Source organism: Diorhabda sublineata, chromosome 6, assembly GCF_026230105.1.
Source record: "Diorhabda sublineata isolate icDioSubl1.1 chromosome 6, icDioSubl1.1, whole genome shotgun sequence".
Classification (NCBI taxonomy): Eukaryota; Metazoa; Arthropoda; class Insecta; order Coleoptera; family Chrysomelidae; genus Diorhabda; species Diorhabda sublineata.
The window spans coordinates 2,806,757-2,819,156 of record NC_079479.1 but is presented as its reverse complement, the minus strand read 5'-3'; the positions used below and the strand labels follow the sequence as shown (position 1 = coordinate 2,819,156).

The 12,400-nt window shown below is 33.3% G+C and overlaps 1 protein-coding gene across 1 annotated transcript; it reads left to right on the top strand.

Moving 5' to 3' along the window:
• Positions 1 to 11,882, top strand: LOC130445693 (cell adhesion molecule Dscam2-like). The gene is made up of 5 exons (XM_056781501.1): positions 1 to 243; positions 3,008 to 3,512; positions 6,163 to 6,339; positions 6,405 to 6,566; positions 11,776 to 11,882. Exons 1-5 carry the CDS (start codon positions 78 to 80, stop codon positions 11,789 to 11,791), a joined length of 1,026 nt encoding a protein of 341 aa, XP_056637479.1. The 5' UTR covers positions 1 to 77; the 3' UTR covers positions 11,792 to 11,882.
• The last annotated feature ends 518 nt before the right edge of the window (positions 11,883 to 12,400 follow it).

Genomic DNA, 12,400 nt, shown 5'->3' with positions numbered 1-12,400 from the left:
TTTCCCCTTTACCCTTTTTGATAAAGCTTATATAGATTAAAATATTTCATTCAAAGTAATTTTTTATAGTAATCACGATGTGCAAAATTTGGTTTTTTATACTAATAACAGTTTATTGTGACTGTTTGGCTCAAACTGATAATTCAACAACTAATATTAAATCTCAAAATATAGAAGAAAGCAACTCGAGTCAAAACGCTAGCGATGAGAGTGTAAATTTAGAAAATGGAACGAACGTTGCAGGTAAAATCAAATGTCTATTTAATTTTATTAGGACACGCTGTAGAGTATTTTGACTATATGTCTTATTTTAGTCATAATTTTGAAATTATTAGACCAATCGGAATGCTCCAGTGAAATGTGGTTTTTTCCTAAATTTTAGCTTCGTAATTTTTTGTTTTGAGGCGAAAAAATTTTGTAAAAAAATAAGGCTTAAAATGTTTGGCGCGTGTTGGTTGTCTCAAAATTAACGTAAAATTTTAAGTAAACAGTAAACACGATTTTTAGTCTTTTGATTGAATTTTTTTTAATTTAATCATAAAGTACGTAGAATAAAGTTATTTTTTGGAATTACATTTCGGACAAATAGCCTCCACGGCTTTGCATACACATACGCAATTCGTTTTTTGGTTATGTTGTTGATTAAAATCTAGTATCCGGATAAAAATATTAATGTAAGAATTGTATTTCTTCCCAAATTCCCTTCAGCACCAATTAATAGTATCCCAAAGCTTCCTACGAGGTCTGGCTATTAAATAACGCCTAGAGGGCACCCTAGACGGTTGGGCTGAAAAATTTTTGGTGCGTTGGGTATCTAGATATCTTGTCTATGCACGTCCCAAAACACGATTTCGTCGCTATTATAGTATTTGTGCAGTGGCGGTTTGAAATTTCTCGTCAAATTGAAAAAAACTTCGATTGAGTGCTATAAATTGTTGCAAGAGGCTTATGAGGACAATTCTCTATCTCGTGCGCGTTTTTTTGAGTGGTGTAAGCGCTTTAGTGAGGGCCTGAAGATGACCAGCGCCATGTGACTGTTTCAACTCCAAAAACCGTGACCAAAATCAACCAAATTGTGCGTCGACTGACCATCTGGATGATTGTCGATAAAGAAACGGTTAGAAATATTTTACACATGACAAAAGTCTGTGCGAAGTTGTTGCCAAAAAATCTGACTCTTGACCAAAAGCTTTTGCGTCAACGGGTCTCCTCAGATTTCCTTGGAAGGTTAGAAAGATTAGAAAAAGATCTGCTTTGAAATGGACCCGATTTGAGTCAAGGGAAGCGGTAAAGCAAAAAACGGCGGAGCTCCTGAAGGCCCTCATCAAAGAAGACTTCCAGTACTGCTTCGATCAATGGAAAAAACGTATGGAAAGGTACGTGGCGAGGGGAGGAAAGTATATTGCAACACTTTTTCGTAACCAGTCTCGTTATTTGATAGCCAGACCTCGTATATCAATTATGTCGACTAGTACCGGTTATAACATTTTTCGAACCATTTTACTTTCAAAAAACATCTCCTAAAATTTCATACCGAAATTCGAAATAATAAGAAAGTTGTAATAGTTTTTTCATCAATTTTTTTATTCAAAGGTGGATGGATGGATTTGAGGTCTCGTATATACTGCAACCCAAAGGATCTATTGTGTCTCCCTTTCTTGCTGCGATACTGGGGAACCCAATGTTTGAAGCTGCGGCTTTAATTACCAGACACCTTCGTCTTCTATTTCATACGCTTCCAGGTGTAGTGCTTTGGAGTTGCTAGTTGCTGTCCTCTGTACAACAAAACCTGCACGTCGCATTATCTGCTAGATCCAGCATCTTCTGGTGTTTGTTGAGGCGAAAAGGCCCCGATAGGGTGATACATTCACCAGATCTTCTCTGGTTATAGTTTCTCAGAAGAGTCTTTACCTGTCTCAACACCTCAATGTTGTCCCAATAATTGATTTTACCTCTTTCCTGAGCTTTTTCCATTGTTTTGTAGTTGATACCACAGAAGGGTTCAGGCTTATCTGCCCCTACCTTAGCGGTGTGTCCCGGACTCCTTCAAAAATATTTTTGAATTTAACCGGTATATAAGATACGAGGGTTGAAAGTTATCAAATGACTGATGGAATGAATCCGATCTTTGTTCTTGTTGCCAGGAATTGATTGTTATCTTGTTGTAGGTAATATACAGGACAATAAAAACGAAACAGAGGACACAAAATCATATTCTGTTATAAATCCAAAAGCTAATTGTCTAGATGGATACAGGGCCGACAAAAACGGACGTTGTAGAGAAATTTATTAGTTTAAATCCAATATTAGGAATTTAGATATTTCAAATATGATTTTCGACTGCTTCTATTTTCGTTAAATGCAAAATAAAATGAAATTTTGGGCAAAAATTGTGTTTATATAATGATTTTCTTCGCAAACCTTTGAATCTGAATTAGCCTGGTACGACTTTTGAGATAATTGAGGTTATGTTATGTTTAACCTATTTTTTTTTCAATTGTGGTATTGGTTTATTCTCGTTATCATTTTCCATTCTATTTTTTCAATGTATTTGTTAGTTTTATACACTTTGAATCTTCTTCAATTGCATCTTTACTTGGATCTCTCTCTTTTTCTTGACTGAATTGAAATCATTTCCGATTGGTTTCTCCTGATTTCATTCCCTTTGTATCAACCTATTTTTCCGCGATATTTTCCTCTCTTTTCTATATACATACACCACCGGTCAAAAGTTTCAACCCACCTCATAATCCATATAACCTCAAACGCTGAAGATAAACGTATTGTATCGATCAGTGGTCCAAAGACAGCAACTCAGATCAATGAATCTGCTTTCTAGTACGTCTACAATCAAAATATTTTTTTGAAGAAAGAATACTATGAAAAATATTAAACGTAGTACACCTGGCCAACACCAGCATATATTAAATATCAAATTAATCAGTTCAATCTTCCTAATTTGTTTACCATTTACAATTTCTTTTTAATTCTATTTAACATATTTTAGTTCCCCCCAAGATAACTTCTGTCGACAGAACTTTCACAACTACTTACAAAGAAGACGTAACTCTACCTTGCAGGTATACAGGATCTCCAATTCCTGTTGTCACATGGACAATCAATCATGTCAAATTTTCAAGAGACGCAGCAAGTAGAATCAAACAACTTCCTAACGGTTCTCTTTTAATTCGCGACCCGACAAGTACCGACACCGGAGAATATTCTTGCCAAGTTAGAAACGATTTTGGTCAAGACGTTAAAACTTATCGTTTGGTAGTAAAAACACCCCCGAAGGCTCCTTCGGTTCAATTAGTTTCAACAACAAACAATTCTTTGACTATAAATATAAAACCGAGCGATAATGAAGAAGAACCGATTCTTGGTTATAGCGTTCATTACAAAGAAGAATTCGGAGAATGGGAAACGATACAAATAGCGGATGAAAAGAAATTTACAATCGATAACTTGATATGCGGATCTAGATATAGACTTTATGTTAATGCTTTTAATAAGTGAGTGGAATTTTATGATATATTTATTTGGGGAAATCGTCTATCAAAACTGTAGTTTCAATTATCAATAATGGACGAAACCTCGAGCAACCACGGTCACGAAATATATCGGTATGTCTTTGATTGATTCATCTCCAATTAGTTTGACATAATTTTCCCATAGAGTTAATATTAACCATAGAGGGATTTGATAACTTGTTCAACTGCTGCAAACTTCAATTGTAATAGTTCTATTTTTTACATTAACTCTATGGATTTTCTTAAGCTAAGACTTTCCTAACCTCAAATTTTTAGACTAATTTTAACAAGTTACGTCAAAAAGATGATGCTGTCTTTGATTTTTAACCGAATCAAGCTAAGACGTGCAGGACGTCATGGTCTTATTCAAAATGGTGGCATAGATGTCTCAAAATGCACTTTCTCGGTACTATATATTTAAGATGTACGTGGATCTCTTGCAAAAGCAACATAACCTTTTTAATTTACATTCGCTAAAAAAACTATTTTGTTTGGTAGAATTTGGGGTGGGGTTTCATCGAAAAAACACGATTTTTAAGTTAGGTTAGATCGCTCCAAAAGTTTTTTTCCCAACTCTAAACTATTTTTTAGGTAGAATTACGTAATTTAAGGTAGGGGAAACATGTTTTATGTCGTCTTATGGAGAAAAACGATTCCTAGGTTAGGTTAGGTCGATCCAAAAAAAATTTCCCCACCTGGAACCTAGTTTTTTATGTAGAATTAGATAATTGAATGTAGTGGAACTATCATATGGGGTTTTATCGACAAAAAATGATTTTTAGGTTATGTTAAGTTACTCCCAAAATTGTTTTCCCACTTGGAGACTATTTTGTTATATAGATTTAGATAATTGAAGGTGATGGAAAGTGTCATATGGGGTTTCGTAGAATAAAACTATTTTTAAGTTAGGTTAGATTGCTCCAAAATTTTTTTCCCAACTGTAAACTATTTTTTTAGGTATAATTACGTAATTAATAGTAGCACAGGCATGTTTTATGGGGTTTCATGATAAAAAACGCTTCCTAGGTAAGGTTAGGTCGCTCTAAAAAAAATTTCCCCACCTGGAACCTATTTTTTTATGTAGAATTAGATAATTGAATGTAGTGGAACTGTCATATGGGGTTTTATCGACAAAAAATGATTTTTAGGTTATGTTAAGTTACTCCCAAAATTGTTTTCCCACTTGGAGACTATTTTGTTATATAGATTTAGATAATTGAAGGTGATGGAACGTGTCATATGGGGTTTCGTAGAATAAAACTATTTTTAAGTTAGGTTAGATTGCTCCAAAATTTTTTCCCAACTGTAAACTATTTTTTTAGGTATAATTACGTAATTAATAGTAGCACAGGCATGTTTTATGGAGTTTCATGATAAAAAACGCTTCCTAGGTTAGGTTAGGTCGCTCTAAAAAAAATTTCCCCACCTGGAACCTATTTTTTTATGTAGAATTAGATAATTGAATGTAGTGGAACTGTCATATGGGGTTTTATTGACAAAAAATGATTTTTAGGTTAGGTAAAGTTACTCCAAAAATTGTTTTCCCACTCGGAAACTATTTTGTTATATAGATTTAGATAATTGAATGTAGTGGAACTGTCATATGGGGTTTTATCGATAAAAAATGATTTTTAGGTTAGGTTAAGTTACTCCAAAAATTGTTTCCCCACCTGGAAACTATTTTTTTATGTAGAATTAGAGAATTGAATGTAGTGGAACTGTCACAAGGGGTTTTATCTACAAAAAATGATTTTTAGGTTAGGTTAAGTTACTCCAAAAATTGTTTCCCAACTTGGAAACTTTTTTGTTATATAGATTTAGATAATTGAAGATGGTGGAACGTGTCATATGGGGTTTCATAGAATAAAACGTTTTTTAAGTTAGGTTAGATCGCACCAAAGTTTATTCCCAACTGTAAACTATTTTTTTAGGTATAATTACGTAATTAAAGGTAACGGAGGCATGTTTTATGGGGTTTAATGATAAAACACGATTCCTAGGTTAGGTTAGGTCGATCCAAAAAAAATTTCCCCACCTGGAAACCATTTTGTTTTCAAAAATTAAATAATTTGAAGTAATGGTACGTGTCATATGGGGTTTTATCGACAAAAAATGATTTTTAGGTTAGGTTATATGGCTCCAAAAAATTTTTCCCGCCTCGAAACTATTTTTTTAGGTAAAATTAGATAATTAAAGGTAGGGGAGGCATGTTTTATGAGGTTTGATCGAAGAAAACAGTCTTTTTAGGTATAGCTATAGCTAAAATTCCAATTATAAAGAGACGAGAAGGATGGTGGGTACAATGGAACAGGGGGCTTAAAAGGCATTAATATCTTGAATAATTACCTTCATTTCCATTCTCCTGGTAACTTTATTTTTCAAATATATACTTAAAAAGCCTAAAGTATGTCTCCCCCACCTATAATTAGATAATTAAAGGTTTTATGTGGTCTAATAAAAAAAAAACGATTCTTAGATTAGGTTAGGTCGCTCCAAAAAAATTTTCCCCACCTGGAAACTATTTTTGGAGGTTGTGGAATGTGTAATATGGGGTTTCATCGAAAAAACACGATTTTCAGGTTAGGTTATATCGCTCCAAAAATTTTAAGAAACAATACAAATTTTCTTTCAGCATTGGACAGGGAGAACCATCCGATACAATCCTATTAAAAATAAAAGGAACGAAACCAATAATTCCAAAAATAGATAAATTCATCGTTGTGCTTTCCACCAGCGCCGTGTTACACCTCAGGGCTTTTCCTGATGGTGATTGTTCCTTGTTGTATTTCGTCATCGAATTGAAAAAAAAGTAAATAGTGAAATCATTATCAGTGAATATCAATTTCGGATTGAATTAATCATGTGTAATTCCAGAATTGATACCGAATGGAATCAAATCAACAACCGTACTCAACCAGGTGGAAAGTTAGTTATTCAAGGCTTGGATCCGGGTTATTGGTATCAGTTAAGAGTAACTGCTCATAATAGCGCGGGATTCAGTGTAGGAGAATATGAATTTGCTACACTTTTTGTAAGGTAAAGTAAGACAATATCTATAAACAATCTAACTTATTTTTTTCAAATTTTCATAAACATTTTCACAAGATTTAAGACAGGGAGGAGGGTTTTATCTGTTATATTAACAACTTTTATGGATGAAAACAGCTCAACAGACCTTCAAGGATTGAAATAATTCTAATGTTTTCCACCATCCATTTTTGCTTTTCCTTCCAAAGTTTCTTTACCTGCTTTTATCAATTGTTTCTTTCTTCTTTCCACTAAACAAGGATTTTTCATTCAATTATCTTCGTCCATTCTGGCTCTATCCAAAGAAAATCCTCCTTAGCACTTTTCTTTTATTGTTCTTGTTCCATCGATAGTTTTCCTAGGGCTCCAAACTTTTGTTTCCGGTTAGGTTAGATTTCCCTGGTTTTACCTGGTTTTGTCACTCCTAGGTATTCGAATACCTGGAGTTTATCAAATCTATACTCTAAACTGGTTGAAATTATTCAAATCCGTCATAAAATTTTAACTTCTGTTACAATGTGATCGTGGTTGCCGTTAAGATTAAACAACTCGTGACGGAAGATTATGTAGCTCGGGATATTAATTATTTTAATATAAAATATTTTACAGTCTAAACATATAACAAAACAATATTAAATTTTTTATCTATAAGAGACTTGATTCACAAATTCATTTTCTGTTATTTTATTTGACTAATCTAACCTAACCTAATCTAACTTAACCTAACCTAATCTAACCAATTGGAAGTGAGCATTTTTATGTTATATGGAATTTTACGAATTACGGCTTCCGCAAATGTAACAAACTCATTTCTTTGTTGTACTTTTTTAGTACATACCTAATGCTAAAATGTAATTTTGAGTTTTTAATTTATACGTTTTATTTATTGGATTTTCCAACTTTACAAAGTGGATTAGTTACTATATTTCAGGTAATACTCTTAATGAATCCGTCACGAATTGTGTTATGTACTCGGATTACCTTTTCGTTTACCTGAAATATTCCCGTTTCGAGTTGGCGCATATAGTAGGATAATTTTTCTAGATCCTTTTTCGTCCTAATCATTTGTATAGACAAGGATTTGTGTTTTTTTATTGTAAATCATCCCCTGGATTGGGTTATCACTACTTTTCAGGATCGTTTTTACTACAAGGTTAAATGTACTGCTGATAGTTGGATTTTTTGCTTTACATTTTTTGTTTTCTTAATTTTTTACTACATAAAACTCCCCGTTCAGGCGCTCTACTCAACCGATTTGCTTAATTTTTTTTTTCAATGAAAGGTATTGATTGATGAATTTTTCTACATTCAAAGATCTATATCTCAGGTTCTAATATAGCTACAGAGTTCGTTTTGATTTAAGAACACTCGCTGAAACACCTTCTTTCTTTTGAGTTTTTGAACACTTAAATCGGTTGAGTTGGAGAGGAGCTACGCCTGGACATTCAATGTGGAGTTATGGATTTTTGTAGGTTTTTGGTAATTTTTCTACATTCAAAGATCTATATCTCAGGTTCTAATATAGCTACAGAGTTCGTTTTGGTTTAAAAACACTCGCTGAAACACCTTCTTTCTTTTGAGTTTTTGAACACTTAAATCGGTTGAGTTGGAGAGGAGCTACGCCTGGACATTCAATGTGGAGTTATGGATTTTTGTAGGTTTTTGGCAATTTTTCTACATTCAAAGATCTATATCACAGGTTCTAATATAGCTACAGAGTTCGTTTTGGTTTAAAAACACTCGCTGAAACATCTTCTTTCTTTTGAGTTTTGAACACTAAAATCTATTGAGTTGGAGAGGAGCTAGGCGCGGACATTCAATGTGGAGTTATGGATTTTTGTAGGTTTTTGGCAATTTTTCTACATTCAAAGTTCTATATCTCAGGTTCTAATATAGCTACAGATTTCGTTTTGGTTTAAGAACACTCGCTAAAATACCTTCTTTCTTTTGAGTGTTTGAACTTTTTGATCGGTTCAGTTGAAGAGAAGCTACGCGCGGACATTCAATGTGGAGTTACGGATTTTTGTAGGTTTTTGGCAATTTTTCTACATTCAAAGTTCTATATCTCAGGTTCTAATATAGCTACAGAGTTCGTTTTGGTTTAAAAACACTTGCTGAAACACCTTCTTTCTTTTGAGTTTTTGAACACTTAAATCGGTTGTGTTGGAGAGGAGCTAGGCGCGGACATTCAATGTGGAGTTATGGATTTTTGTAGGTTTTTGGTAATTTTTCTACATTCAAAGATCTATATCTCAGGTTCTAATATAGCTACAGAGTTCGTTTTGGTTTAAGAACACTCGCTAAAATACCTTCTTTCTTTTGAGTGTTTGAACTTTTCAATCGGTTCAGTTGAAGAGAAGCTACGCGCGGACATTCAATGTGGAGTTACGGATTTTTGTAGGTTTTTGGCAATTTTTCTACATTCAAAGATCTATATCTCAGGTTCTAATATAGCTACAGAGTTCGTTTTGGTTTAAGAACACTTGCTGAAATACCTACTTTCTTTTGAGTTTTTGAACACTTAAATCGGTTGTGTTGGAGAGGAGCTAGGCACGCACATTCAATGTGGAGTTATGGATTTTTGTAGGTTTTTGGCAATTTTTCTACATTCAAAGATCTATATCTCAGATTCTAATATAGCTACAAAGTTCGTTTTGGTTTAAGAACACTCGCTGAAACACCTTCTTTCTTTTAATTTTTTGAACATAAAATCAATTGAGTTGGAGAGGAGCTAGGCGCGGACATTCAATGTGGAGTTATGGATTTTTGTAGGTTTTTGGTAATTTTTCTACATTCAAAGATCTATATCTCAAATTCTAATATAGCTACAGATTTCGTTTTAGTTTGAGAACACTCGCTAAAACACCTTCTTTTTTTTGAGTTTTTGAACACTTAAATCGGTTGAGTTGGAGAGGAGCTACGCGTGGACATTCAATGTGGAGTTATGGATTTTTGTAGGTTTTTGGTAATTTTTCTACATTCAAAGATCTATATCTCAGGTTCTAATATAGCTACAGAGTTCGTTTTGGTTTAAAAACACTTGCTGAAACACCTTCTTTCTTTTGAGTTTTTGAACACTTAAATCGGTTGTGTTGGAGAGGAGCTAGGCGCGGACATTCAATGTGGAGTTATGGATTTTTGTAGGTTTTTGGTAATTTTTCTACATTCAAAGATCTATATCTCAAATTCTAATATAGCTACAGATTTCGTTTTGGTTTAAGAACACTCGCTAAAATACCTTCTTTCTTTTGAGTGTTTGAACTTTTCAATCGGTTCAGTTGGAGAGAAGCTACGCGCGGACATTCAATGTGGAGTTACGGATTTTTGTAGGTTTTTGGCAATTTTTCTACATTCAAAGATCTATATCTCAGATTGTAATATAGCTACAGAGTTCGTTTTGGTTTAAGAACACTTGCTGAAACACCTTCTTTCTTTTGAGTTTTTGAACACTTAAATCGGTTGAGTTGGAGAGGAGCTAGGCGCGGACATTCAATGTGGAGTTATGGATTTTTGTAGGTTTCTGGTAATTTTTCTACATTCAAAGATCTATATCTCAGGTTCTAATATAGCTACAGAGTTCGTTTTGGTTTAAAAACACTCGCTGAAACACCTTCTTTCTTTTGAGTTTGAACACTTAAATCGGTTGAGTTGGAGAGGAGCTAGGCGCGGACATTCAATGTGGAGGTATGGAGGTTCTAATATAGCTACAGAGTTCGTTCTTTTCTATTATAATGATTTCTGATACTTATTTAATGGATTGATTCGATGCGAGCGAAGCCGCGGGTAAAAGCTAGTTATTATAAATAGAATTAAATTTTTTATGTGTGTATATTCTGTGGAACGAACGTTTTGTAAAATATTTCAATCTACCGATTCCAAAACAGAACTGGTCGAATGACCTATCAGCCTTGACCGATATAAAAACAATAACACAGTTTATTTCTTGCTATTGACAACAGTAAATTTTCAACATCAACAATGAACGGACTGATTATTTTGAATTTCGTTTTTTTAATCATTTTTCAAATTAATTATTGTCGAACGATCGAAGAATCTACTAGTAAAGTGGAATTGGAAGAAAGATTCGGAATTGGAATAGATGCAATTAAAAATAAGGTTGTAGAAGTTGGAGATACGATCAAAAGTGGGGTAAAAGCGGTAAAATGTACATTACATAACATCGGGGACAAAGTATACCATCATACACACCAAGAAGATCCTTGCCAACAAAATCATTTAGGTCAGTTAATGAATTTAATTCAATATTTTATAATAATTATAAAATAAATCCATATAATGAGTTATTTTCGTCAAAAATTTTGGCTTTCAAGCTGTTCTGCATTCTGTTAATAGTTTTCATTTATTAGGGGGCATCCATTAATTACGTGAGCTCAGAATGGGGGGGGGGTCAATGGAAACTCACCAAATCTCATTTAAACCGATGGGGAATAATCGAAAATGAAATAAAAAAATATTACAGATATTAAAGAAATTTTTTTTTTGAAAATTAAAAGCAGTGGAAACACAAATCGGCTCTTCATGCGTTTCGACGAGACTCTGTAGTCAAAATTCAACCAATGCCTGTAGTCAAACGTCGTGTTAAAAATCTGCTGTTTATTGTGGATGAAGTTTTGTAATAAATTGACGAAGAAAACGTAGACATATCCCGTGTCTGTCTTCCCGCACTACTATTAATCCAAGATGACACGTGTCCAATTATTTCAATCGAAAAAGTACGTGGATTGAGTAAAAGTTTTGTTTTTATCTGTTTCTACTTCAAATTTTATTTCATTTAAATAAATTAACTATAGTATACATGAACGGTTTATTATTTTTCAGAATAATAAAAAAAATTAGTTTAAAATATATTTAGCGCCAATCTCGCGGGGTCCAAATGTCCAAATGTCTCACGTAATGAATGGATGTCCCCTTAGATGATATAACTATGAATATTTTGAACTGTTTCAAGTCTGGGCTGCTTTTCCACATTTTGAAACACCCTTCGGCACATATATTTATCTCTAGTGCTTTTCCTAGTGGTACAAAAGATGTAAACCAATGAGATGCATTTCGAACGCGTGGAAAATCTTTATTAATCCATGATTGGTCAGTCAGTTAATTATAAACATGGAAAATTGCGAAAAATCAATTTTTATTTCACTCACGAACTAAAGACATTCAAAAATGAATATTCTAATTTGTATTATTATTTTTACAGACCATCCAATAATTGATGTTAGAATGGGCGATTAGTTTATATAATATTAAGTTGTTTTAAAATTGTTTTTGTAAAAAAAATGTTTCTAAATAAATAATTCTTCAATACTCGTGTTTATATATGATAAAAATATCCATTTCCTGTAAATTTACTAATAAAACTATAAAAAAAACTATTTACACCCTGTAAAATAAGTCGTCGTACAATTTACGTTATAAATAAAGTATTTTTCAATATTTTAATTATATTTAAACATTTGTTTGGTCTACTGTACTCATTTAATTTCGTCAACTGTAGTTCAAGTAAACTTGTGGCTGGTTAGTTTGAGAGACATGGCCGTCTGTTAAAATACGGCGTTCTAGAAGACGCTTAATAGATTAAAACGAATAATAACTAATATTAGAGAAAAGGTTCTTAAACAATATCAAAAAGGTAATATTAGTGTGGTTGTAATATTCAACTTCTCTATCCCTTTCAAATATGAATTAAAAGAAAAGTGGTAGGACGTTGAACGAACACCCCTTACTAAAATAGACTCGTCCGTCAATCTATCCAAACGCCATCTCTAGCTGATTTCACAGCTCTCCTCCGGACGCATCTTTTGCGCGCATGAATCATGCGCAGT